This window comes from Brachyistius frenatus, unplaced genomic scaffold, assembly GCF_029030835.1.
Source record: "Brachyistius frenatus isolate BFR_SWC_R1_liver_20210118 unplaced genomic scaffold, ASM2903083v1 Contig_20, whole genome shotgun sequence".
Classification (NCBI taxonomy): domain Eukaryota; kingdom Metazoa; phylum Chordata; class Actinopteri; family Embiotocidae; genus Brachyistius; species Brachyistius frenatus.
This window is the reverse complement of record NW_027210619.1, coordinates 1324455-1351800: the sequence shown is the minus strand read 5'-3', so window position 1 is coordinate 1351800 and position 27346 is coordinate 1324455. Positions and strand designations below refer to the sequence as shown.

General features: G+C 44.4%; 4 protein-coding genes and 1 long non-coding RNA gene across 9 annotated transcripts; 1 reads left to right on the top strand and 4 right to left on the bottom strand.

Moving 5' to 3' along the window:
* Positions 1 to 99: 99 nt before the first annotated feature.
* Positions 100 to 1282, bottom strand: aicda (activation-induced cytidine deaminase). Its single transcript, XM_069695736.1, has 4 exons — positions 1058 to 1282; positions 644 to 926; positions 412 to 527; positions 100 to 323 (listed from the first exon to the last, which is right to left on the bottom strand). The coding sequence occupies exons 1-4, from the start codon at positions 1253 to 1255 to the stop codon at positions 273 to 275; spliced, it is 648 nt and encodes a 215-aa protein (XP_069551837.1). The 5' UTR covers positions 1256 to 1282; the 3' UTR covers positions 100 to 272.
* LOC138619353 (uncharacterized) lies at positions 664 to 4807 on the top strand. Its single transcript, XR_011310807.1, has 3 exons — positions 664 to 908; positions 1018 to 1147; positions 2912 to 4807. It is a non-coding gene; the product is annotated as an uncharacterized lncRNA (long non-coding RNA).
* Positions 4808 to 5223: 416 nt separating this feature from the next.
* Positions 5224 to 7879, bottom strand: nat14 (N-acetyltransferase 14 (GCN5-related, putative)). Of its 4 annotated transcripts, none has more exons than XM_069695730.1 (4): positions 7736 to 7879; positions 7080 to 7240; positions 6659 to 6964; positions 5224 to 6004 (listed from the first exon to the last, which is right to left on the bottom strand). In XM_069695730.1, the coding sequence occupies exons 2-4, from the start codon at positions 7158 to 7160 to the stop codon at positions 5561 to 5563; spliced, it is 831 nt and encodes a 276-aa protein (XP_069551831.1). In that variant the 5' UTR covers positions 7161 to 7240; positions 7736 to 7879; the 3' UTR covers positions 5224 to 5560. The 4 variants fall into 4 exon arrangements, with proteins under 4 accessions (XP_069551831.1, XP_069551834.1, XP_069551833.1 ...); XM_069695733.1 differs by having other exon boundaries at positions 6659 to 6802; XM_069695732.1 differs by lacking the exon at positions 7736 to 7879 and adding an exon at positions 7573 to 7680.
* A 187-nt stretch (positions 7880 to 8066) lies between these two features.
* znf628 (zinc finger protein 628) lies at positions 8067 to 16667 on the bottom strand. 2 transcript variants are annotated; one of them, XM_069695727.1, is made up of 9 exons: positions 16550 to 16667; positions 15519 to 16095; positions 14374 to 14446; positions 13333 to 14271; positions 12069 to 12239; positions 11638 to 11971; positions 11398 to 11552; positions 10586 to 10828; positions 8067 to 10456 (listed from the first exon to the last, which is right to left on the bottom strand). In XM_069695727.1, exons 2-9 carry the CDS (start codon positions 15902 to 15904, stop codon positions 8411 to 8413), a joined length of 4347 nt encoding a protein of 1448 aa, XP_069551828.1. In that variant the 5' UTR covers positions 15905 to 16095; positions 16550 to 16667; the 3' UTR covers positions 8067 to 8410. The 2 variants fall into 2 exon arrangements, with proteins under 2 accessions (XP_069551828.1, XP_069551829.1); XM_069695728.1 differs by having other exon boundaries at positions 16563 to 16667.
* A 1773-nt stretch (positions 16668 to 18440) lies between these two features.
* Positions 18441 to 22886, bottom strand: il11a (interleukin 11a). The gene is made up of 5 exons (XM_069695515.1): positions 22880 to 22886; positions 21928 to 22085; positions 19123 to 19218; positions 18763 to 18924; positions 18441 to 18620 (listed from the first exon to the last, which is right to left on the bottom strand). Exons 1-5 carry the CDS (start codon positions 22884 to 22886, stop codon positions 18441 to 18443), a joined length of 603 nt encoding a protein of 200 aa, XP_069551616.1.
* Between the last annotated feature and the right edge of the window lie 4460 nt (positions 22887 to 27346).

Here is a 27346-nt window from a genome sequence, read left to right as displayed (position 1 = left end):
TGAACACTTCTTCCACCACTGATCATGAATCAACATCAGTAACACAAAACAATATCTCATTGTATATTCTTTTATTTTATCTGACTATATTGCCTTACAAACAGCAAGCAGCAGCTACCTAATGTTACAAGCCTTGCCACAACTTGGAAGCTATTTTTTCTCAGTTTTTCAAATTCTCAGTTTAGCAGTTGTAGTGATGGACCAACACCAACATGTCTTTTTCTCTTAATGCCAGACAATCATGGTAACACCAGAGGTGGTCCGGGTGTCTTTCACAGTCCAAGAAGCTTGAAGGCATCCCTTAAGTCCTCTGTCTCACAGGGCTGGGGCAAAAGAAAAATAAGAAGAGATTATCATTATTGCATTGGTCTCATCCTGCTTCCTTGAAAACATGTATGATAAATGTTGTACCTGGAGGATGCGGTTGAGTTTTCTGGCCAGACGGACAGAGTTTTGGTGCAGCTCATCCCAGGGCTTGAACCGACTTTGTTTACGAGCCACAAAGGTCTGCCAGCAATAGAAGAAGTCTAAGGAAAATTGACAAAATAATTATTGTTGTTGACACCCAGAGAATGATTAGAAAAATAAAAAGGACACTTTCTTTTTTGTATCTCCGCCACATATACACAGAAAAAGCCTTCACCTTTGTAACTCATGACTGTAACGTGCACGCCGGCTTTTTTCAATAGTCTGAGACCGTCTCTTTCACGGCTGTCCTCCATGTCACAGAAGTAAAGGCGAGCGACAAAGATCCTGAGGCGAAGATTGGGCGTCTTGCTGAGGAACTGGGCTAGTCTGAAAGAGCAGTTGGCACAGGGAGACCAGGAGCAGAACCAGGTGACGGAGTAGCTGAGCCTCCTCTCTCCAGTACCTCCTTGCCCCCACAGACCCGGGCACAAGGCTCCCAGGTAGCGCAGGAACAGCAGCTACAGAAAGAACACAGAAAATGCAAGAATGTGTATATATTATAATCATCCTATATTTTCAATTGTTATTTTCTGTCTTGCCCCCGAACAGGCCCTTCTCATGCTACACCATCTTCTCCCACCTTACTTACCTCTACATGGCACCCGCTGCGATTACGGAGATGTCCGAAGTCAAAGGACAAGGAGTCTGGGCCCATTCGCCTTTTCACTACAAAGCAGAGGTATGTCTCGTGCCGGCCCCTCGCCCAGCGCATGTTCTTGTAGTGATAAATAAACTTTTTGGGGGGCAAAAGCACACTGGGACAAATGGAGAAAATGAGCCATTTCATTCGCTAATGACATGTGAGGCAGGTAGAACAGAAAACGGCACCACAGTGAGCATAGTACAGCTCATAAAGAGAGTATTTTAAGTTTCTTTTAAGTCTTAATTCAGTCAAGTGTTACCATTTTCTAAACATCTTTGGTATCAGATAACGTCAGCATAAACAGTAATTTCATGACAGTAAAGTCTGAGACAAAGCATTCGTTAAATTAGCATACTAACATATTTCTATGCAGACGACTCACTCATTAATTCAAGTTTTATTACAATAAGTTAGCGCAAGAAATGCAAAAACCTGAGGTTAACCAAATGTGCTTGATGGACAGTCAGAGAGCAGTTAACATTCACTAACTAACAAACTTTCTTCTCACTCTCAGTTTCACAACTTTTAGTGAAAGCAAGGCAGATGTTCATCAGTTATTAATACTGAAACCTTGGTGTTGCTCAGGAGTAATTATTGAAACCAATTCCCATTGAAGAGTCTTTTAATACTAATGTATTAATGATAGTTTGTAAAAGCATTTTTTTTTTTACTTTCAGATTTTTTCATTCAATCATTTGCATGTGCTATATGTACAAATCTTCGTCGTTCGGAAAGATAAATGTAATGTATGAATAGAATATATGCGTTTTGCTCACCTGTCTAGCTTTGTAATCATTTCAAAAGACCCGCTTTGTCACTCGTCGGCGGTGGGTATTAAATGGAGGTAAATGAGAAAGAGTGAAAGTGTGTGTGTGTGTGTGTGTGTGTGTGTGTGTGTGTGTGTGTGTGTGTGTGTGTGTGTGTGTGTGTGTGTGTGTGTGTGTGTGTGTGTGTGTGTGTGTGTGTGTGTGTGTGTGTGTGTGTGTGTGTGTGTGTGTGTGTGTTGACGATTAAAGGGAGGGAACTGAGAACATATATCTCTAAACATAAACATCCTGCATACAACAGATGCAGGTTCTGGTTGGACAGAGTGATTTTTCAAAGTAAGTTTGGGGGCGTGATACAAAAGAGATGTTTGGAGGACATTGTCTCTTAAACAATGAAAGCTTGAAATGGATTGTTTTCTCATGTTTTTTTTTTAATATATATATATCTTTTAGAAAAGTAACAGTTAGTTTACATAATGATTTAAGTGAAACCATTCTTTTGGTAGAAGGAAAGGGCACAGGAAAGGAAAGGAAAGGAAAGGAAAGGAAAGGAAAGGAAAGGAAAGGAAAGGAAAGGAAAGGAAAGGAAAGGAAAGGAAAGGAAAGGAAAGGAAAGGAAAGGAAAGTAGTAAAGGAATTTTACTGGAGTGGCAGATTACACAATAGATTTCCCAAAACAATCTGAGTGATCATACATGAGAGGAGTGTGACGTGATTTGCAACCTTTGGAGTTTTTCACAGACGTCAGTAAATGAAGCCAACTGGCTGGAACTTTCCACACACTTGGTGCTCAGTGTGACCAATTCACTGACCTCCCCACTTTTTTTCCCCTCCAAATCATTAAGTAAAAACTTCCAGATATCTTCTCACCTTGATCCACAGCGGGATCGCCACTGACCCCTCCTGCTATTCAGCCTTTCCACCTAACTTGTCCCCTACCTCCTCGGGGCCCCAAGATTTGGTGGAGTTACAGGCGTTCCCAGACCTGACACTTACTTTGTCCTCTGATCTGGGTTTTCCCAAACTGTGTCAGGCTGGGAGCAGAGCTGTAATCGACCTCCCTCACCCTACGTGTCTGCTCGAGCGGCCAGCCAGCTGACCGACCACAGTGTTCGGATGAAAGTCACTCTTAAGCCTTTGAACCGTCAGATGTTGTCATCCGTTGGTGCCAGATCAGGATGTGTATTATTTTGCTCTTGTCTTTATTTTGCTCTGTCTGTTTTAGCTCTGGTCCAGCCTGCTCACTCAGTGGCACTGCACTCCTGCTTTCCCATGACTCCCCTCACCCTCGCATGCACTCTGTGGTTTGGGGAATTCACCGTTTCCCAGGGTGGCTGTTTTTGGAGCTCATCTGTGTGTATGTATGCTTGTGTGTGTGTTAGCCATCTGTATGAGCATGTCATTAACACAGTCTATATGTTGTACATCATCTGGAACTAATTTATCTAATTTATCCTACGATTGTGTGGTGCCCCAAAATTTTAGAGTGATTCATGTGTGTGTGTGCGTCTGCATGCTCCGAGCAACCTCACATCATATTGCATTACTCTGACAGTGCACTAAGCCTAATGTCTCTGTACATTTGATCTTATGTGCATGTGTCTTTTCTCGACTTCAATAGGCTGATTGAATGCCAAACTACATGTAACCACTTCCCACCCAGCGCTCTGGGTTTGACCACACTTGACCAAGGTCATCGCACAGTCACACATGAATGCTCACGTGCACTACCGCCCCTCTCGTGCACTGTGTGTGTGTGTGTGTGTGTGTGTGTGTGTGTGTGTGTGTGTGTGTGTGTGTGTGTGTGTGTGTGTGTGTGTGTGTGTGTGTGTGTGTGTGTGTGTGTGTGTGTGTGTGCAGAAATAGTAAGAGTATGGCCAGACGTGTGCATTTAACCCGGAGTCAGGGGCAGAAACTGGGTGTAAGAAATGCCGAGTCATACTTTCCAAAACCCACCCGCCCACACCCTTCACACACACGCGCATACACACACACACACTCACTCACAGCCATACCGTGCAGACGCGTATGACCACAGTCACAAAAAGACTTTCTTTCCAGTGTGTGAACTCACATCTGTTTCCTGACAACAATAATAGCTACAGATGAGGCGGGTAGAGGCCCAGCTTACAGGTGTTTGTTGTTTGACAGTCATGAGGAAACAACCTGATGAAGACTAAGAAGTGTCACGAGTAACAAAAAAAACAGCTTTTACAAGGTGAAAATGGCCCAACCACACACCTAGTGCATGTAACAACACTGTCGTGTTACTAGGTGTCTCAGCTTTTTCATTGAAGGTAATTAAAGGATGGTGATTTCCCGCTACGGCTTGGCTTGCAGGATTTTGCAGTGAAGTATAAGCCTATATTTGTCTTCACATCATGTGAGATATGCCTCGTTCCCACACACATTAACAGTGTACAAACATCCTGTGGTGTTTGTGTGTGGCAGATTGATGCTGTACTGACATCGTCTGAGGTTAGTAAACTCACGATGTGAGCTTAAGGGCTGCTAAACCATATTAAGGTTAGCCTCAAGCAGAGCGCTGTGTGCATTTCCCCACTTAGTCACATAAACTGCCATTTACCTGCAAGCCACACACGTGTAAGTCAGAGTAGCTCTGCACATATTTAATGTACTACGCTACAATCTGCATGCAAATGAAAACACAATGTCAAACAAGATGTGATTTTGATTAAATCTTTCTAATAAAATATTTTCAAATTATTGCAAATACAAGTTATCTGTAGTTGTACTTAATTCATTTGATAAATATGTATCTTCAATTGATAGCCTAAATTTGGTTGTAGAAGTGCAAAAGAAATCTTTACATTTGAGGGTTTGTAAGCAGTAACACTTGTTTCTTATTTGACTTGACAAAAAACATAATGGACTATAGAAATAATACTGAATAAAATTCTAAACTCTCACTGAACTGTTTCCTGTCAATCAATTATCCAATAAAGAGTCTCAGCTACTGTACCAGTAGTGTAAAACACTACTTTTATCAACAATAAAGAATGCAGGATGTAGACCTCTCAGTCATTTATGTCCCTTCTAAAATATAACAAAGAAAAGTAAAATTGGACTGAAGAGAAAACAGAAGAAAAAGTGGGGTGTGCTGCTTCTGCAGACTCATGGACCCACAAACTGTATGCAAAGGTGAGCAGCGTGGAGCACACAGATCAATTCTGCAGTCCCATTAACCACACATACTTCCTATACAGCAACTGTACAACCTCCTACACATCTTGATGGTTTCACATGAAAAAAAACGTGTGCCGTACCACTTAATGTACTTGAAATATTCAACAAAAGATCCACACACATGGTTTAGGAAACACATTTTTAGATACATATTTTACTTCACAAATGGTGAGAGAACAGCACACCTGAGGCAGCATAATGTCATTTTAAAATTATTGAATAAAGAACAAACATTTGTTTTTATAAAAATGGAGATGACATTTTAAATGATAGGATGACATAAAATGTACTTAAAGTAACAATCATAATGAGCACACATACAATAAATAAACACTTGAATAAATAACCATAAATTATTAACTCAAATATCCAAACATGCTGCAGCAATGACATTATCAACCTCAGCAGAGATCTTACAGTTTGCACTTATCTCTTCTTTACCTTTTTTTAACTGCATGAGTCCATCACCACTCAGTCACAAGTCTTTGTAAAACACCTTAGTGAGGGGGTATCCCAGAAAGCCCCTCTCCGGAGTCTCCTGTTTCACCTCCTCATCCTCTTCCTCATTAGTCTCATCCCCCACCTGCTGATAGCCCAGTTTCCTGAAGAAGGCTTCCCCCACCTTGGAGGGGTAGGGTACGTGTGCATACACTCTGTGTGCCCCAGTCTCCCGCTCTCTCTGCTCCAGACTCTGGACAAGCAGTCGTCCCAGGCCCTCCCTGCGGTACCAGCAGCCTGTCACCAGACGGCAGATCCTCCTGATGCGTGCTCCTGTCTCACTCTCCCGGAAGAGGCAGCCCAGGATCTCCCCATCGCTGTCTGCCACCCAGACCTGGCCTGCTGCTTGCTCCCTGTCTGTGGTGATTTTCTCTGTTGACATCTCCTTATCTTTGTCTTTGGAACCAACTTTGCGCCTTGACTGAAGAAAAGACTTAACATGAACTGGCTGCAGAATTTAGTCACTATAGTTAAAAACAAAGGGCAAATGATTGCCCCAGGAGCTGCTGCACGCAAACGGACAAGAGCACCGTGCGGTCCACTGAGTAGGTTTGAAGTTATTGCCTTCATGAATAAGTTACATCACTTGATCAACATCAGCACATGAGTTGGACACGTTTTTGTGACCACAAGTACGGGCGCAAGCTGTGATGTCACCGCGGACCTGAAACTTATGCAGAGAGTGCTCATCAAATTTTTTTTATCAAACTTTTGGGGAGCAGAAAGAAGTGGCAGTGAACCAAAACCGATGAGTAGGAGGGGTGGGCAGCTGCGATCGTATTGATGTAGGCGAGAAGAGCCCTTTCAACCCCTTGTGAGCAGGCGTGGGGTCGTGTGCCATCGCACCACAGTTTAGCTCAGTTACTTTCTGCCCCTCCTAAACATCAGTGTCATCTCTCCAGCCTCATTGCTTCATTGCTGTAGTCTATCTGAAGCAGTTCAAGGGTCTTTATTGCCAATTTTTAGAGTGTGACACAAAATTGAATGTGCACTCGCTACTTCAGGTCAATGGTGACATTGCAGTTGTTCATGTACCAGTGGTAACAAAAAAAAAAAGTCAAATCAAGAGACTGACCTTTTTTATCACTGGTGTCTTGCCGCTGATCCTGCAGTAGGGATTCTGTAGCGTTTCATCCTGTGTCCCTCTGTAGCTGCTACCCACATAGTCCCAGCAGGGACGGCTGCTGCCTAGAACCCCTGTCGACCGTGGCATGGTGAGCTTGAGAAAGATAATTAGCAGGAAAACAGGAATAGCCAAGGCCAGGATGAAAGAGTGGACAAGGCAGCGCAGGATAGAGGAGAAAACAGCCAGGATGAAAAGGCAGAGTGGACGAGTGAGGATGTGGAGGATGAGACGGTTTTCTGTGCCCTCGCAGCCCTCCTGGAAATAAATTGATGCACATTCAAATCAACACAAGCCGCACATGGGTATGACTCTACTCCTAACACGATAAAAGCAGCCCGATGAAATCTTACTCCGAATATGTTCCACAAACCTTGATGAGGGCTTTGACCATCTCAATGTCGTCCTCCTTCATCCTCCTCATCACCACCTGGTCCAGCTCCAGCCTCACCATGTTATGGCTTTGTGCTCCAACAGCAGGCTTGCTGCACCACTGTTTCTACACACAGTGCGTTGCAAACTCCAACATCCACACTGTGTGCACATTTAAAGAAGAGTACATGGACAGGAACACTTTTAAATGATTGGTTCTAAACCATAAAGAGGACTTGACAGACTGGTTAGTGTCTCACTATGTCAACTATGCTATGACAGAAACGCTGTAGTTGAAATGGGTCAGTGTATTTACAATTATGCAATGCACTAGACTTTGCCTCCAGTGAGCCAGTAGTTGCAGTGTAACAACACGTCCACAGTGGCTCAAAATAACAAAGACAGACAGGGGATTATTGGGGATTAGTTGCATATGTGGAGAGAAGAAAAAAGAAAAAAAAAAATCGTTTTTCTGTACATGTACAAATACGCACACTTTGAGCTTCCATCTCCCCGTTTAACAGCAGTCATCAAAGGTGCAGTCGAAAGCGACCGGGTTCAAATCCTTATATGGTTATTACGAAGTGCTGCAGTCCCCTCACTCATGTCCCCGCTCCCCCTCCCCCCGCTTTAGCCTTGAAGCCCCGCACCGCTTACCTTCTGCACCACGCAGCTTAAATCAAGCTGAAAGATACTAAATACACGCTGTATGTTTGTTGGAAGCCCACGTTTGATTGAATGACCACTAAGTCGTTTCTTGCGCAAGGAACGGAATTCTGAATACCAGCGTACTCCGTTTTATGCCCCGTTGCGCGTTATGAACGTGCCTATCTACGTCATTTGCGTACGTGCAATACGCACTACGTAGATGCAACGTGAATAACAAACACAACGTCATAGCGTTTACTGGGCTGTCTTCGTTGACTTTTCTCTGTGTAAATTTAAACAGAAACTACAAGAAAAGGAAGCAACAGGCAAATTATAAAATGTATTACCAGATTTATTAATAATTAGTTACTATTTACTATTAACACTTGTGAAGAAAGTAGGCCATGTACAATATTTATTCACAAAACCATATTTACTTAATAAACAAACTGCCAAAGACAGTATCATTTAATATATATATATTCTGAGGTCCATGTACAGCCTATTTGAATGTATAACATTTCTAGTAGGTGGCACCATGGCATTACAGCACAGTACTCATCTTACTGCATGTTCTCTCAGTCCCAGGAGACTCAACTGACTAAAGTGCTAACAAACGGCCCTCAAATTGTGAGGCATTCACTCACACGCAACCTTTCTTGTTGTCTAACATGCACACAGCTCTCAGTTGGAGAAATGTATCTCTTTAGAGTTAGATATAGGTCCAGCTCTTATTTCTTCAGCTGACATTTGTACCTCTGTGTTGTCTGTGGAGTTGTGCTCCTTTACAGACTTTTCCTTCGTTTCAGCCGTTTCACCTTCATATTTCACCTCACTACTTTGCGACATCTCTCCGTCCCCTCCTCTCTCCATTCTTCCTTCTCTTAAGCTACTGGTGCTGACCTCAATTATTACAATTTCATCTCCGCTTTGCAGCTGGAATATACCGTCCATGGCTCCTCCACCCTCAGTAACCGTGTCACTGCAACCTGCATTGCAACCTGGCCCCTCTTCTCCCATCATTCCTCCTTCACCTTCTATCAGTGCTATCATCTGCATACCCTCCTCACTTTCCTGCTCAATCTTGGTCTCACTACCAAGTTCAAACACCACCTCCTGCCCATCAAGAGGTACCAAACCTTGGGTAGGTGTGCAGGAAAGCTGCAGGCTGTTGTCTTGCCCTTGGCTGAAGGTAGCAGTGGATGGACCACTGTCCTGCGCCTCAGTGTGGAAATGAAGGACATATGACTCTCCCTGGCTTCCTTCCCCTCCTGCTCGTCTCGCACTCTGTTTTTCTCCACCCCATTCATGCAGAAGTGACATCATCCCTCCCTTGTCTACCCCCTTTTCTCCCTCACCTTGTCCATCGGTCTTAAATTGCAGCACAAGGGACTTTCCCTCTCCAACCATTCCCCCATCAACTGCCTCCCCAGATGCATTCCCTTCAAACTGTAACACATATGACTCCCCACTTTCCTCAATATTCACCCCCTCCTTTGTCTGTCCTTCATTATCAAAACATAACACAAACTGTTTCCCCGTCATAGTTTCCCCTGTCCTCATTTGCTCCACAGCGGAATGAGGTTTTCTTTCTAGGGTAGCAGGGACAGGAGTAGAAACTGATGCTGTGGCTGCTGGTGTAACCATGGTAACAGCTGGTGGAGGTCCTGAGGTGTCCACTGTGGGGGTTACAGTGGTGGAAGATGAAAGAGTTGGGACAGTAGTGCAAGACGTTGACAGGGGCAGGTGGGAAACAGTGGATACAGAAGGTGGTGATGACTCTGTCGTAGTGTTAGCAGCAGTAACACTCTGGGTACCACTGATCGCATTGCAGTTTGTTCCTGGAACAGCTCCACCTGCAGTCTGACTCAAAGGAGCTGTTGCAGCTTTCTGAAGAGCAGCTTTTGGTTTGCGCCCCCGTCTGCCCCTTGCTGTCCGTGTGCTCTTCCCCAATATGGGCTTGGTTAGTAGGGAATTGGCTGATAGGTTGTGTGTTGGTGTGGCAACAGGAGTATTTGCATTGTTATTATTGTTAGTGATTATGATCCTGGTCTGCTGTTGCTGTGATACAGCTGGAAACTGGGGTATCTGAGTCTGTGTTTGGTTTAGGACGGGCTGGAATGCTTGGATAGTCTGGAGAACAGGGAGGGACTGAGGCTCGGAACCTGGCGGAGGGTTGTTTGCTGTGGGGACGAGAATCAAGCTCGAATGGCTGCCGTTGTTGGAGGGGCACTGCAGAAGGAGAAAGTTTTGGGTCTGGGACAGAGGTGGTGGTGGTGGAGGAGGAGGTGGAGGGGCAGGTGTAGGCAATGACAGAGGAATGAGCTGTAGGCCGCTGGCTGTCTGAATCATGAAGTAGTTCTGGGAGGTGTTGGGGGGGATATTAAGTGCTGGCTGGGACACAATCAGGCTGCCACTGTTTCCTGAGGCTTCCAGGGTGATGGGGTTGAGCAGGGTCGTGGTGGTTGTTACTCCTCCGACGCTGGCTTTCACAGCCACACCATCTTTACCTCCACCACCAGGGCAAGGCAGGGAAACCACACTGCCATGTGTGCGGATGTGCCTCTGTAAATAGGAGTGCATGACAAACTCCTTGGAGCAGTACGGGCACTTGTAGTCCTTACGTGAGGAGTGTGTGCGAAGGTGGAGCTGCAGGTTGGAGGAGTGTGTGAAACTTTTACTGCAGTGGGTGCACTGGAAAGGTCTCTCACCAGAGTGGGTGCGCTCATGCTGCTCTCAGAGAAGTAATAACAACAAGACAAGAAGAAATCAAATTAGGAAAACAGTTTATAAATCAGATGTATTCAGTTTGAACGGCTATGAATCAGCATGAGGTCTGTTTATACTGACTGCACTGACCTGCTTGAGATTTGATGTCTGCGAGAAGGACTTTGAGCAGATGGAGCACGTATGAGGCCGTAGACCGGAGTGCATCTGACTGTGTCTACGCAGGCAGCTGGTGTTCTTGAAGGACTTGCCACACTCTTTACACACATATGGCCTCTCACCTGTGTGCTGCCGCAGGTGGTACTGGTAGTGAGAGCTCCATTTGAACGTGAGAGGGCAGTGAGGGCACTGGAAGGCCCGTACCCCCGTATGTACCTGGATATGATATGTAATAAACGGAAAATATTTGATCACTTTTTGGCATTGAGCTTCAAGTTTTTGGTGTCCTCTCAAAAGCTCTATCTGATAGTCCTGGCAATAATATAAACCCTAAAACCAATCTCTGTTCACCCAAATTACATATTTAGAAAACGTGATTCAAAAAAATCAAATAAAAAAAATGCATATTACACTTAACTGTCAGTGTGACCTGAATGCAGCCCAAACGTGTCAGGCAGCGTTGGGAACATCAATAAACAGGAAGAATGCTTACGGAAGGACTGCTCCAACTGAGGCAATGTTTGATAATAAATCCTTAGCCACAACAGCCATATGACTGCAAAGTGAGTTAGTGTATAGATCTTTTTATATATACAGTTTTTTTCTTCTGCTTTTTAGATTTGTCTGTTGTAGAGTATATTCAGCTGCAGGGGTGAATGATATGCCTCAGAGATGAAGAATAAAGAGTTTTATATTCCTAAATTATGAAATTTGACTTCCAAATGGTGATTTTCTTATTTGGGAACTTGTGACTCAGTTCAGTGTAACAGAAAAGTGAGGCTTACCCTCTGATGGATAGAGAGCAGTGATGACCTCTTGAAGCTCTTTCCACACTCAGTGCAGCGGTAGGGTCTTTCCCCGGTGTGATCCCTCATGTGGTACTTTAGTCCTGATGAACCTTTGAAGGCTTTTCCGCACTCTGAACAGCGGTATGGCCTCTCTGAAGAGTGAGAACAGTGTAAGAGAATTACTACAGCAGGTGTGAAAGTACAAACCAAAAAGCAGAGTCTTTGGGTCATATTTACCTCCAGCGGGAGCGCTCTTGCTGGATCCTGTCTTTTTGTGGGCTTTGGTCGGCTTGGCTGGCTGCTCCTCTTGCTCCTCGCCGACGGCAATGATGTCAACATGGATCTCCCTCTGGCCCCCCTGCTGCTTGTCAGCCTGGCTCGGCAAGGAGGGCAGGGGGAGAGACAAGGAAAGGGACGGAGGACACACTATCTCAGCCTCTGCCTCAGCCAGAAGACGCTGCTCAGGGGTGTGGGAGTGTTGGTGGGTGAGCAGTGAGGAGAGAAGAGGGAAAGAGCGGTCACATGCGGAGCAGCTGAACTGGGAGCGGGACTGTGATGAAAGAGAGTGAATCTGGAGAAACAAAGGAGGAACAAAGGGGATAAAGTTTATTTTAAAATGAATTGGTACCCAAATTTCAGTGCTGCAATCTGTATAACAATGTTCTCACCAGCGAAACATGTCTGTTGAGGCCTCCACTGGTCTTAAAGGTCTTATTGCAGTAGCCACATGACAGCCCTGCCCATGTGGTTCTGGCCTCTGGCTGAACGGTCTCAGAGCTCTGAGTCACCTCGGTGAAGCTCTGCAGCAGGTCAATCTGCAGATGGGTGGTGCCGACATTCTGAGGACAAACCAAAGGAAGTAATACATATCAAAAATATACAGTATATCTTCAAACTGAATTCATTAACTTTATAACATTGGATTTTTATAGATCAATTCAAAATAGATTATCTAGACAGAGGAGTGGTTTGATTTTACAGGTTGGATTATACAATTTAGCCAAATAAAGAGGCTTAATTGGCTTTTTGTTTCACTTCATTTATTTTGCCTGAGCTTGTGTTTAAGTTAGCAATGCATGTTGGGCAGTGGACCTCATCAGTAGTGATCAGTAGCAGTATATTTTGCACTTCCTTCTTCCTCAGTTGACACAAAAGCACACGGTAACAGTTGTTGGGAAAATTAAAGGGGACTTATTCAGCGACATTTTCAGTTTTATTTCTTAATATATTCTGGGACTCTTCTAGAGTAGCTTTGCATGAGTCACATTTCAAAAAGTCCTTTATGGTCCCAGTTCAGTCCTTTATGCAGCTTCTCAGTTCATCGTCCGTCTCGAACAACTTGTTTTAGTCTGTCTCTTTAAGGCGCCCATCCCTGATTTTTTTTTTTTGATTGGACAAATACCAGAAAGCCTGCAGAGCAGCAGCACCCTGTGCCCCCTGCCCTGCCTTATCCTATCGCCGGCGTGGAGATTACGACAGTTAACCTACTTGCATAAATGGAAATTTTGTGACAAGCTGACATCAGCAATTTCCAAACCGAGTGTCGAGGGCTTTTTTTCTCGCAGAAAATACGTTTTGACCTTAATATTACAAACTTTGGCCACGTTTAATATGAACGTCTGACATTGGAACATTTTATGTACATGACAGAAGAAACAAAAAAGCATAATAATCCTGTTTAGTGACACAACTTTGCATGAATGCTTGGTGGCTAGCTAGCTATCTTTGCAGGAAGATTAAAAACTCCCCATTCCCAATCTCGTCTACTAACCTCTGTTGGCTGAAAGGGGTACAGGGCTCTCATAGGGCACATTATCAGACTTATTTGAGTTGCTAAATTGACCAAATCTGAGATGTGCGTGCTTGTCAGCTTCAGTATTTTTGTTATACTGTGATGTGGAAGGGTTTAATTCTTCTCATTTTATCACTTACTGCATTGTTGCCATCTGCTCCCTCCGTTAATCCAAGGAGCACCTCTGTCGTGTGTCCACTTTCAGCCGCTGCGGTAGTCTCCACCACCTCCTCAAAGTCAGCCAGCAGGTGTCCAGCTCCCACCAGCCCATCGCCGACCTCCATCCCTGACCCCTGCCCTGCCTCTCCACCGGCCCCGTGTTGCTCTGGACCCATGTGGATGGCCTGGTGCTCCTCTAGCTCTGTTCGTGTGCCAAAGGTGTGGCTGCAGCTGCCGCAGCTGTACAGCAGCACACTGGCTCCGGTGTCGGTGCTCAGGTGAACCTCGGTCCCAATGGCCCTAGATGTGCACACGTCCTCCCCGGAGGGAGTCAGGGTGAGGTGGGGGAGAAGGCTTGGATTCTGGCCAGAGGAGGTGGTTGACAGGAACACTTCTTCCATCCCCAACCCGACTCCATCAGTTCCTTCCTGGCTCACAAAACCCACCATCTCTGTCAACATTGACGATGTCACTTCCTCCGCCCCGACCACCACCTCCACTATCTCACTTCCCTTCCCTTCATTCTCTCCCCTCTTTCCCTCCTTCCCTCCTGCATTGAGGTTGGAGTGAGAGTTCTTGTGAAGGGCAAGGTTCGATGAATGTGTAAAGCTTCGTCCACACTCACCGCAGATGTAGGGCCTCTCGCCTGTATGTATCCTCATGTGCTGCCTCAGGTTGGTGGACTGAGTGAAGGATTTGTTACACACCGAGCAGGTGTAAGGCTTGAGACCAAGATGGACATTCTTGTGTCGCCGCAGACTGCTGGAGTTCTTGAAGGCCTTGGGGCAAGTGTCACAGGGGTATGGGCACTCTCCAGTGTGTTGGCGAAGGTGATACTGGTAGTGAGAGCTCCATTTAAAAGTCAGGGGGCAGTAGGGGCACAAGAAGGTTCGCACCCCAGTGTGGACACTCTGATGGACCTGGAGATGGACAGGGACAGTAAAATCACTCTCCCATTTGTAAGCCTTTTATTTTCATATTTAAAATCCTTATTTATAAAACACATTAGTTTGACATCTGACCTGGAGCAGAGATGAGCGTTTGAAGGCTTTGCCGCAGTCCTGGCATTTATAAGGCTTCTCTCCTGAGTGAGACCTGCAAAACAAAAGTAACAGCACGGTTAATTAAAGGTGTGAAACACAGTCAGTAAATACACACATTGTAAAGCGTTCTCCCTGTTTTACAGCGGCACCAATTTTGTGGTTGTGAATTTTACATACTACTTTGCCATTTTAATATTTTTTTTTGTTGTTGACCTGAGTTGGTCCACGCTAAACAGATTAGGAGGCAGATTAAAACGCACTCTGTCCTCTGGCTACTTAAGGTATACTAACATTCATGTGAAATACACCCCCTCTTATTCACTTTAGTTGAACTCTGTATGACAGATAAAGTCAAGCATGCATTTCATGTTTCTGTCTGATCTCCCGGCCAGAAGTGACAGGTAAGGATTTTTACTTTGTAAAGCTGCAAATTGAAATGGTCAGCCAACAAAAACACTCATGCACTGGGTTAAGAAAAGGTGTTTTTCTTGGATCCTTGTTTTTTTTTTTAACAAACAGTATTGCAATATAATACGATAAGATTTATCTTAAGGATTGCAGACATTAAAAGAAAAAAACTTAAAACTATTATGTGATTGTTGTTAGTTCATAAAACCACAAAAATATCTTGTGGATATCAAAGACAAAATGTATTATATGGGACATTTTATTAAAAAAAAAAAAAAAAAAAAAAAAGGCAACATCAAAACACCAGGGACAACAATGAGAATTTGATGACAGAAGTAAAACCTTCTTTGGAAAATTCGTTATTACCCCAGTCATGACTTGACTTCTATATGCCCCTCTCTTTTTTTAATAAACACTACACTAAAATGTACAATCTTCACAATTTTGATTACTCTGCTGCGTATTTATTCAATATCACCAAAAATTGATGTTACATCCTTTTTTTGTGGTTCAGAGAGGGGAACTTTTGCTGGCGGCCAACGCAAGCACGTTACACCTTCGGCTTCGATTACCATTTGAATGGTAGCACGTGTGGAGGCTGACCACATCAGTACAGGTGTGGGAGGATGAATACATTAACTATTATTAACTGATTAGGTCATAGTTGTATCAGAGGTCCAATATAAGGATGGGAAAAATATTTTGGCTGTGGGTACCGTTGGTGGTAGAGCAGAGCAGAGGAGCCCTTGAAGGCCTTGGGGCAGAGGTTGCAGCGGTAGGGTCTCTCATTGTTGTGGCTCCGCTGGTGGTGGGTCAGCCTGGACGACCACCTGAAGCTCTTACCACAGTCCAGACACTGGAAGGGATGATCCGACTGCTCGGGCTGCTGGGCTGGTCCTGACACCGACGACGACACCATGTCCAGAACCACCTCCTCTCCACCCTCCACTACCCCCTTGTCTCCCTCCACCAGCTCTCCTCTCTCCCTGTCATCCTCGCCATCCTCCCCTGAGCCAAGAAGGGATGGGAAAGGGGAGAGGGAAGATGTGGGCGGTGGCGGTAGGAGTTCTGCTTGGACCACTAAGGCCACTGAGTTAGCCATTCCCAGATCAATCTGGTGGCAGACGAAGGTATTCCTTGGAAGCAGGTGTGGATCAGTTCTGGTGCGGTATCATGGCCTGTCTTTCACCTTTCCTTAATTCAGTCATGTTTTCTTCTGTCTTCGATGAATTCCTTCCCTGTCAGCCACTGGAAACACCAGCTGTCATCCCAAGCAGTGAGATCAGGGCAGATCTGACATGGAGTGAAATGGAAATAAATACACTGTTAGAACTTGGTAACTCCGGGTAAGAATGCTCCCTTTAAATTCCTCCCCCTCCCACCCTGTAGTCCCTGACGCTGGTCCTCCCCTCCCCGCTGTCTTTTCTCTCCTCCGGCCGTCAGTCCGTTCACAGTCTACGGTTTCTGTCCGTCCCCGCAGTGCGGTGCTTCACAGCAACACGCACGCACAGGCTACAGCCAAGTTACACACCAAGGTACTTTTAAAGTGAGTCCTAATAAAAGCGTTGAGCCCGGCAATCCAGCAGACAGCACACACATTTTTTTTTTTTTTTTTTTTTTTTTACAGTATCAACAAAAGCAGTCAGTGGCCTGCTTTTAAAGCTAATCAAGCCCTCCTCAATGCGGAATAGCTTCGTTAAATTGCCCGGTAAGGTTATGCATGAATACAGGCGGAAGCAGTACTCACCGCGCTCATTTACCTCATTTTAAAGCTATAGTGTTGCTATATTGAAAAAGAAACTGGGTACCGCAGTGCTAATCCACACAACCTTAACAATAAACACAGCGCAAACTAACAGCAGTTCTCCGCCCGATGCCGCCTTCCAAGAACAGCGACGGCGATTGGCTGTTCGTTACGATACATGAGCTACTGCCATTGGCCAAGAGCGCCAATAGACAGATTGACGTTTTTAAACCGTACAAGAAAATATTTACATCACCCGAATCTGACGAAAAATACATCTTAGTGAAATCCATACACTCCAAAACTTTCAAAATTAATTTATAAAACTTTATTCAAAATTAATATGTATAAATTTTATTCCGACTCTGACATGCACAGACTTCTGGGTAACGTAGTGTCCACTCCATCTGTCACAGTTGCAGGCAAGGCAGGTCATGGGTATCAAAGATATACTCAAATCCATTGTGCACATTCTTTAGCATTTATTTCACCAAGGCACATATTTCACATTGAGGCCAATCAGTGTGTGGAAGAGGCATCTTGATGTTACAACAATAATTTAAACGTGATGGCGTAATAATAGTGAATAAGAATTAAAAACTGTATAAAAGTACAAAAAGATTGGAGACTTGCTCCACTGCAGCACAAAAATAAATAGTTCCACCAAGTTACTTAAATAAATAGTCAATACTGTAACAAATACTAGAATAGGAATGAATAAAAATTATAGTGATAAAATTGGTGAAGTAATCTACATTATATTGTAGAAAACCACAAAATACACAAAAGCACTGTATACAACAATTTACATTCTTGTACATTTATGTACACCTGTACAGAACATAGTGTCACAATACATAGTATTTTAAGGCTTTGGGTGTTTAACTAAAATAACAAACTGTTTTACCCAAAAGCACAGGTTCAAAATCAGCCATCTCACTCTTCCAAGAGGCTAATCCTAACAAGTTTGTGCAAAGAATCTAATCAGGACCATCAGTGCTCAGCAACAGGGCACATTCATACAACTTTACCACAATGTTAATATGCCTCTTCATGCAGAACATGATAGGCAGGCATTGAAAATAGAAACTCTGCGTGTGGTACACAAGGAAGGGTTCACTTCTCTTTGGCTGCTATGCTGACATTTACAAATAAATGTAATGGATTTGATTAGCCATTAATCAATGCATCAATACGTGGCATGTTTACCAAAGCTTCTAAAATGTTTACTTTAAGGGCACTGTACATGAGAGATAGTGAAAACCTTGGCTGTTCCAAATGTGTGCTACATCTACTGGAAAAATGATTGGATGAAGAAATATACAAATACATTAAGTTTAAAATAAGTTAGTTCCAACAAAACTTATTATCAGAGCTATAGGTCCAGGAATTGCTACTGTTTTTTATTTGGGGGGGAAGGAGGGTTGGTGTTTTTTGAGGATCAGTGAGACACAAGAGAAAAAGAAAGGTTACAACAATGAGGGCAAATAAATTCACGTTAGTACAGAAATAAAGGTGAAAGTGACAAATTACAACTTCAAATAAATAAAATTAAATAAATTACTAAAAGTCAATAAATAAATAAATACATAAATAACATGGTCATGAACAAGGCCTTTAGGAGAAAGTCTGGGGGAATCATGACATAATCGTTGTACTGGCTGTTTGCTTTAACGGTAATCTGGATGGTCGTAACTGGGTGCAGTGGAGTGCATCCTCATTGGCTCTGATGGAAAGACACAATCTTCAACGCACATGTCATCGGTTGTTGTTTGGACCTCTTAAGGGATGCATTTGACTACAGTGCACACTGACGTGGTCCTGGTTCCCCTTTGACTGAGGAGGAGCTCCGTGTATCCTCACGGGGCTCTTCAGCCATTCACTTTATGGATCATCATTGCACTGCAGACACTTTGGGCTTGAGGCTGATGAATGCTCTGTATGCCCAATCGCAGAAGAGCTTGAAGTGTTGAAGGAGCTCGTGGCTCGACTGCAGTACATCAAACTGATAGGGGAGGTGAGGGGGGAGGGAGGGGGTTGCAGGAGTCAGCCTCGGTGCTTCAACTCTCAGCATCTGTGGAGGAGAAGACAGGCAAACAAACCGATCAGAAAAAAACCCTTTCATTTATTGGAGGCCTGGTCCATTTACTGCTGAAACTCACATGTAGTTTAAGATTAAACAACTGAGAATCAAAAGGGAAACCCCAGCTCTTTACCTGACGGTGCAGCAGACTGATGAGAGATTTCATTTCTCTGATCATCTCCACCAGCTTGGGCACGGCAGGGTGGTGGTGCTTCTTTGAAACCTTGTTCAGCCACTCGAAGTGGTGCTCATACAGCTTCAGGTCAGCATGCAGCTGAGAGAGTGTGGGCTTCAGCTGGAAACAGCACAGACATAGTTTAGAGACTTAGCATGGGTGTGGCAAGATGTAACTGGTAGAAACAGGCCAGCCCCTCTCCCTCCAATTGCACTCATATACACACACACACACACACACACACACACACACACACACACACACACACACACACACACACACACACACACACACACACACGCATTATCAGAGCATTACCTCAAGATTGTTGAGGTCATTGGCTGATCTGTTGCTCATTTCTGGCAGAGACCTGAATCTGTGGGGCTCCACGTCTGAGTCAAATGCGTGCTCCTTCTGAAAGAGAAAACAAGACGCAGAGCAGCCCGTTAGTAATTTGCATCAGTGCAATTTTACTCATCCTGAGACAAGTCACGGCAACATGAGGAAAGTATTAGTCTAGCACCTTGATTGGAGGACTGTTTTCAGTGCTTAGAGACAGTAGCTCTCACTGAGGGGAGTGTGGTTGATCGGGTCAGTGTGAGTTCACCCACATTCAGCCTCCCCAAATGTCAACAATAAGAGCAAAGGACCTGAACCCACAGGATGTTTTCTGCTGGGACTGAGGATAACAACATATGCAGTGACTAAGAAAGCTCCAAGTGGGACAGACAACACAGGGCTGTAGGGAAACTCCAGGGTCACAGCTATAAAAAGATAGAATGACGCAGTGCTGCTGCCCAGCTAGAGTTGTGTTGTAAACTACATCGACAGGGGATGTAGTGCTCGTCTTGGCCAGCAGAGGGGGATAAACAACCTGACTGCAGGTTTATGGTCTTCAGGGGTAGCTGTGCTCATTAGTAGGACAATTTAGTATTAACGATTTAGGCCTGATTCAAGGATGAATGGGAACAATTGGAGATGACTGATGTGGCCTGCGTCATTTTCAATCAGTAGAGGAACATAACAACATCAGGATAATGAGTGCTGAGAAATGTTTTGGATAAACAGGTTGAGTGTGCTTAGTGCTTCCCTAACCTGTTGTGCTGTGTTTCCCTTGCACTACTGTTTGCTTCCAGTTGTTTGTGGGGATGTTTTTCGTGATGAATGTGCTGTATTGTCTCCATCAGCTTTTCATAAGCGCTCACTTTTGTTTTGCTGTCCAATGTTTTGTCTTCTTCGCTTTTGTCCCCCCTTCGTCCCTTACTTCCCTCCTCTCTCCCCCTCTCCCCTCTCTCTCTGTCTCATACCAGGTGCACAAGCACATGCAGCATCACGTGCACATGTGCATGCATGCACACACATACACCACTGGCTTGTCATCTAGTTGGCCCTCTGATCTCTTCATCTCTTGTGGTTTTTGCTCCATCTTTCTCAGCCTTTAATTCTCCCTCTTATCCTCCTTTTTCTTGCTCTCTCTCTATCGTAGACCATGACCTCACCCGACAGAACTCAGCATCCAGTCTTTTTCTTCCTGAATGCAAATACTGGAATGTGATAAATCTTTTTGATTTTTATCAAGTCACTTTGCTGTGGCGACTGAAAGCAAAACACTAAACACCACACCTATACTACCATGGCTATTTACAGAACCCTCAATGGACACGCACACAGCCACAAAAATGAATACACACAAATGCATGCACATATTTACACATTTGCACCCATATTTTATGCTTGCAAACATGCACAGACTCACGCTCACACACATAAGTAGCCACGTTGGAAATATATTGTACACACAGACACCCATTCCTCTCTCTTTAAAGCATCAGTTTCATTGCTTTTTTGCAGGGACTTTCCATGGATTCCCATTCTATTTATCTTTCCTAACTTTGTCCTCTCTTTAGTGGAATTCCACACAAAAAGGAAAAAAAGGAAAAAAAAAATTAAAAATAAGTCTTCCATGCTACTGAACACTGTGTAGTACTGTCCCCAGCGCCCTGTGATAATACTGACTTTTTCACATCTGGATTCCAGGTTATACTGCTACCACACAATGGCCTGTAACAATGTTTTAAAACAACAAAGCCACACGAACATTCAGAACACACACGCACACACACTTTCTGAACACTATCTACTGGCCAAGACTAGAGAGAGTATGTGGCTATTTTTTGATTTTATCCTCTGAACAAAAGAGCTTCAAGATTTGCATAATGCAAAAATAGACTCTAGATCAGTCGTGTGTAACCAAAGATCCAGAGATATGATCCCGCTTTCTTTTCACCTGTTAAAACACAATGTTGATACAGAATCACCAGCTGGATCCAAATCTTGGCCAAGTTCTCAAATCTGATTTTCCTACCCACTTGGCTATCAACAAAACAGGATTTCAGGCCAGACTTGTTGGTAAAAAACGAGTTGTTCACATTTCATCGGCAAAAAACTGCTCCAACTCCCTTGACACCTTCTGGTTGCAGAGCATAAACATGTTTCTATGTAAACAGGCATGTGACATACTTTGCTGTCATTTCACAGATGGCATACTTGGCAGTTTGACCTTAGTTGGATGCAGGTACGATTAAATCTCATTACACCTTCATTGGTACTTTCGTTGCAACTCCTCTGACTTGGCCACCAATCTTCCTGCAACTGCTACCACCAATGAGGTGACCAGGCACACCAGGAGGTTGCTGAGTCAGACCTCCTCTCCCTTGTGGATTTCAGTGTGGATTAAAAGTGAGATCACTCAGTCAAATATGCCCTGAGGCGTTTGTTGCCCTGATCTAAGCATGCAGATGGACTCCAGCCAGTCTGTCATCAATGAAAGCAGCTTAAGGCAACCGGAAGCCCGGAGCAAACCTGGTATAGTTCAGCCAAACAGTGTTTGCACAACAGAGCATGATGCAAAGTTGACGTAGTTTAAGGTGTGAGGTTTTAGAAACAGAAGGCTAACATTAGCACCAAAATCCAGTTAGTGAAAGAGCAATCTGTGGTGCAATGACCAGCATCCTCTTCCACCCTTACAGTAACAAGTCAATTAGCATAGGATGGTCAGGGCCTCGTTAGTCTCCTCCGAATCAAAAGCTGATTGGTAATGATCATGACGACATTGTGACTTACCAACAGTTCTTGGGTGAGCTTCATTAGATTTTTGGTCTGATTGGACAGTTTATCCATGTCACTGGGCCGCCGCTGTGGTACTGGAGAGGCAGACGTGAAGACAGGCAGCTGAGCCAATAGCAGCGAGAATAGGAGTGATGAAGAGGAGTCGAGCAGCACTGTAGGGGTAGAACAAAACGGAAGCAATTAGTGGAGAGCTGCTGTCATCTCGCCATGATGATAATGACCTCAGGCCACGGCTGTCAGCTCCAGGGGAAGATATTGCACCATAATATAAACAATAGCTCCAGACTTGGCAGAGGAATCCTAAAGAGCTTCAGAGTCAGAGTCATGTTTTCACAAGCTGAATGCATATCATTAAATCATTAGAAGCCCGGCTTTGACACAGAATATCTCCATCACTACTTCACCATAAGCAAGGCAATGAATGCTGCTGATTGTCACACCTGCAACTTGATAGGTACGTGAGCTGGTGGTATAAATTATATGGACCAGGCCAAGTCAACTCTCTAACAGTAAGCTCATTCATTCTTTTCCTTTCAAGTTCAAATACAAGGTAGACTTAAGTATTAAAAGGGAACCACAGTGGTGTTGAAATGATGAATGCTTGATAATTACAGGTGAACCACAAGAATCACAGTCAAAATAACACTGCAGGAGCATCTGAGCTCCCTGTCATAGTGTAACTTTAACAGTGTAGAGATCACCAGACAACATATGTCTGTCCATATCAGTCAAGCAAGAAAGTTAGGCTAGTTGTTTTCATTTTAATCTATAAGTAAATAATTCAGTTTAGCTTGTGAACAGTCACACAAACTTTATAAAATCACAAATGTCAAATATTAGAGTTTAGACATAAAATAAAACAAAGCTGAAACAAAAGTTAGAAAATAAAACATAAAGTATTGTAAAAAAAAAAATGTCAATAACCTGCAGTCAAACCATCACTTACATTTCATATTGGTTCGGATCCCAGGGATGGGTAAACCAGCAGACAAACGGAGGTAAATAAATAAATAAATAGAAAATTAATAAATAAATTCAACTCCGGAAATTGTCACGTGCTCCGGTTTCTTCTTCGTACGCTTCAGTGTGAGGAGTGAGGAGGAAAGTTGTCTGGACAGAATGAATGAGAGAGCAGAGTGATGAGTGGAGCACTCAGGAGAGAAAGTAAGAAAGTCAAGGTCAATATCGTCCAACTTTCTGTCTTTAGTAAAAGTTTGAGAGGAGCCCCTGCCGTCTTTATAGAGTGCTGAAGGCAGAAAGGCACTTAGACAGTTTGGAGAGAGAGAGAGAGAGAGAGGCACCAGAAATGCAGAGGGATGCGAGTGTGGTAAGTCCAATTTTTGCGCGCAGTGAAGTGTTTAGGCTTGTTTAAAACTTCCTTTATAAAGACGTCGGGCCTATGACACATCGGCAGTGACTCACTTCATTCATAAAAACACACACACACACACACAGACACACGCTCTCTCTCTCTCTCTCTCTCTCTCTCTCTCTCCTCTCCCTCTCTCTCTTTCCTCCTCCCCTCCCTGCTGCCTGTCTCCCTTTACGAAACTTTAAAAAAAAAAAAAAAAATGTTCCGTTGTTTTTTTTTTCTTTCCTCTATCACTTTCTCCCGTCCTGTCCCGTCCCTATCTCCAGCACTTCCTCCGTTGCATCCCGCTACCTGCGCCAATCTTTTTATCGTTCCATCTCCAAATCTCTTCCCCCCCCCCTCTCTATCACTGCAGACGTTTTAAAAAGCCCATTGTTTTCATGTGTATCAGCACATCTCATGTAACCATGTATCTTTTCGAGCCTCTAGTTTTACCTGTCCTCTCTTTTTCCTGGGCTTGCCAGTGTTTTGTGTTGTATTCAAGGGTGAAATGTCACATAAAATGTTTTCCTGCTTGTGTTTTAGGGCTACACATGTCACATTCCCTGTATTATGGCTAATACACTCAGCAACACCTTTTCTCTCCCATATTTCTCTCCCTCCTTTTCTCACCCCTTGCTCTTTTTTTTTCAGAGCCCCTCCTGAGACAGCAGCCTGTTATTTCCACTGCCCCCCCACCTACCTCCTCTTTTTTTCACTTCTCCGCTCCCTCTCCAGGGTGAAGGAAAGAGTGAGGAGTGAGAGACGGATAGGAGCAGTGGAGAGGTGTTGTCCAGACCAGAAGGGGCCTCTGAAAGTGTTGCATAGAAACAGTGAGTGGACACACACACACACACACACACACACACACACACACACACACACACACACACACACACACACACACACACACACACACACACACACACACACACACACACACACACACACACACACCACAAGGCATTAAGGTTGATGGGTTGAGGGGTTGAGGGGTTGATGGGATCAACATATAGAAATGCACACTCAAAACATGCTCATGGATGCACTCACATGCTACTCGAATGAACCAAAACACACCAAAAAGATCTTTCTAGCACCAAAACACACACACAGATGCATGCAGAAACATCACAAACTACAGCAACATGTTTGTTTCTCTCTTTCACACAAACACACACACACATGAGGAGCAGGGCAGCCTGGAAACACTCAGTCAGGTGCAGTAAACCGTGGCCTACTGTTGCAAAGGGCAAGAATTAGTTTCCAGTCATCACAGTGGGACAGTTAATGCATCATACTGTACACACACTGTATAGTATATCACAAGGGAGTCTCACACACACATACACAAAGAGAGAGAGAGAGCAGGAGAAAGGAAGAAAGCGTTTTTAAGTCTGGGTGTGAGATTAGGAGACCCTCATTCACAGACATACACTCATGGTGTGGTTAGAAAATAATTAGTGGTGGGCTTTGTATGCGCACACTCGCACACTCATGCACATATACACAGAGTTGCCAGTCCGGTGGTGGGCCTACACAGACAAACAAACACTCTACAAACGATGAGGGCCTGGTGGCAACGAGTGGGTGACGGAGTTGTTGTGGTGAAAAAGGGTCATGGCTCTGTTTTCTCGGGTCAACAGTAGAGAAGAAAAGCAGGCTAAGGAGGAGAGTAGGAGAATAAGGAGAGGAAATAGATGAGTGCGGTTGGACGTAGGGAGATATTGACACACTCGCTCTTTTTAATTTCCCACATCAAAGGGACGTTTGAAGACACAGCTGGGGAGAGAAGAAAAGAAAGAGTGAAGTTAGTCACTCTCCCTCATTCCCTCTCCGGGCTGCCTCTCATGATGGGGGTCTCCTGGGTGGTTCTGAAGCACACAGTCTTCTGTTAGGCCATCCGCCAGCGCTGATCAGTCACACACCATGACACAGGATGGGTGCCCTTTAAGTGTGTGTGTGTGTGTGTGTGTGTGTGTGTGTGTGTGTGTGTGTGTGTGTGTGTGTGTGTGTGTGTGTGTGTGTGTGTGTGTGTGTGTGTGTGTGTGTGTGTGTGTGTGTGTGTGTGGGAGTGCGTGCACACATGCATAGATGTCGATGTGCAAAATCAAAAGGGTTATGTATCTTTGTTTAGACGTTTGTTTTTGTGTGTGTGTGTGTGTGAGAGAGCGAGCACACAGTGGCGCATGCCTGTTGGAAAAGGGGGAATCCAGGGTTTGTGTAAATGGGTGTGCGTACAGTATATGTGTGTAATTATGGGTATGTGGTGGTATAAGTGCGGTGTCTGTATAACGTGCATGAGCATCAGTGTTTGCGTGTGCGTCTGTGTGTGAGAGTGTGTTTGTGTGTGGCCTTCATATGCTACCCATTACATCACCAATCTGTGTAAACCGCCATAGGAGGAGAAACAGAGTGAGACACTCAGACTACGACCTCAAAGACATCAGAGAGGAAGGGGAACCTGTGACAGGGCCTGCCAGCCTGCCTCCTTGCCACACAAACTTTACTCACACAAGCTTCACTCAATTCGCTCATGCTTTACACTAGGTTTCCTGTCCACCATGGCATGTATTCACACATTATTATGCAGGCTTCACATCACTTGAATGCCTCGCTCTCTTCACTCACCTTTTGCCGCCGGGTTGTTAATCCACACAGTTGCTCAATTCATTCCTCATTTGCCAAACTCACAACCATAATGTATTTAACTAACAAGGAAGCGCTTGCCCAAACACAGATTTTGTTATGTTGGGAATTTTTGTTTAGTGTTTATTCTAGTGTGATTATGGTTGTCTGATTATGAGAACAAATACCAAATCAGCCCATTCTGATAATGTTGGTTTACTGCTGCGGTCTAATTTCCACGTCCAGGTGGAGGATAAAGCAGTCTTGTGGATTTTAGGGTTAAGTCTCATGTTCTGCTTACCTCAGAGTGTCGTGTGTAAACAGCGAAAATGTTGACCGTGACGCAACACTGCTCCGATGGTAAAAGGGATTATGGGAGAAGGAGTAGTAATAAATTCATCATTTTTATGTTGCACCTTCATTTCCGTAAGGGAATTCCAGCAGGGCCTGTGTAAACAAACCCGGAGATTACATTCAAAGGGAAAACCAGAAGTCTGACCTATTACTGTTAATATTTACTCTCCTATAACAGTACACTTTCAAGTTTCCCCATGACCTCCTCAACCTCCTGTCTCCTTCCTCTGTACTCCGTCATTCCGTCTCCCATTCATTTTCTCCAGCTCTCCCCTAAGTTAGTGACTCCAGTAGTGTCCTGTCTGAGGAAATGCCATGGTAACCCTAACCTAACTCACTACCCACTACTATCAGTACCCCCCCCCCTCTGCTTGCCCCCCCTAAAGCTCAACCTACGTCAGAGAGCAAGTGAGTGTGTTAATAGTTTGGGGGGGAACAGGAGAAGTAGAGACACACAGGAAGGGGCTGCAGTCATTGGGCAATAAAGTGACGTCTCTAACTCTCTTTCTTAATGTCAGAGATCAGTGTTAATGCTCTGTTATCCTCTTTCAAATGGATATATGTCAAGAGACCCTCCTTTCAAGCCCCCCCCCCTCCAGCTCCGCTCCATTTGAGTCTTTAGTTGAGAAAACTCCCGGTGGAAGTGATATACAAATTATGTGTGTCAATTGCTCTCTTCCTTTTCCATGCGAGCGGCCCACTCAAGACAGATATGGCTGTTGTGCATCTGTTGCTTTGCCTTTTTATTAGACCATTAAAGGGGGACATTAACCAGCATCATTACTGCAGGTTTCCTGCACTGGCTCTGCTCACAGAGCTGCGCAAAGGGCAGTATGCAGGGATGAAAGGGAGAGCATGAGGCAAACATCTCAACCGGCAGAAACTGGGGGAGCAAAATGTTTAAATCAGCTCTCTATTAAACACACATTTACAAGGCTCATTTTGTTTGGAGACCAAACGCTATGGTATGTGACAAAACACAGTGTGAGTGTGTGTGCACAGGCATGTGTAACAGTGAGTCCCAAAACTCTCTCCCTCTCTGACTATGTGTTGCTCACCTGCTCATGTTCCCCTCTCACT

Coding starts and splice junctions, on each gene's coding strand:
- aicda (XM_069695736.1), bottom strand. CDS start 1,255: ATGAAATGGCTCATTTTCTCCATTTGTCCCAGTGTGCTTTTGCCCCCC. Junction 927..1,057: donor GCAGCGGGTGCCATGTAGAG/GTAAGTAAGGTG, acceptor TTCTTTCTGTAG/CTGCTGTTCCTGCGCTACCT. Junction 528..643: donor TACAGTCATGAGTTACAAAG/GTGAAGGCTTTT, acceptor AATTTTCCTTAG/ACTTCTTCTATTGCTGGCAG.
- nat14 (XM_069695730.1), bottom strand. CDS start 7,160: ATGGTGAGGCTGGAGCTGGACCAGGTGGTGATGAGGAGGATGAAGGAG. Junction 6,965..7,079: donor TGGTCAAAGCCCTCATCAAG/GTTTGTGGAACA, acceptor ATTTATTTCCAG/GAGGGCTGCGAGGGCACAGA. Junction 6,005..6,658: donor AGACACCAGTGATAAAAAAG/GTCAGTCTCTTG, acceptor TCTTTTCTTCAG/TCAAGGCGCAAAGTTGGTTC.
- znf628 (XM_069695727.1), bottom strand. CDS start 15,904: ATGGCTAACTCAGTGGCCTTAGTGGTCCAAGCAGAACTCCTACCGCCA. Junction 14,272..14,373: donor AACGCTCATCTCTGCTCCAG/GTCAGATGTCAA, acceptor GTCCATCTCCAG/GTCCATCAGAGTGTCCACAC. Junction 11,553..11,637: donor CAAGAGCGCTCCCGCTGGAG/GTAAATATGACC, acceptor CTCACTCTTCAG/AGAGGCCATACCGCTGTTCA.
- il11a (XM_069695515.1), bottom strand. Junction 19,219..21,927: donor AGCTCACCCAAGAACTGTTG/GTAAGTCACAAT, acceptor TTTCTCTTTCAG/AAGGAGCACGCATTTGACTC. Junction 18,925..19,122: donor ATGACCTCAACAATCTTGAG/GTAATGCTCTGA, acceptor TGCTGTTTCCAG/CTGAAGCCCACACTCTCTCA.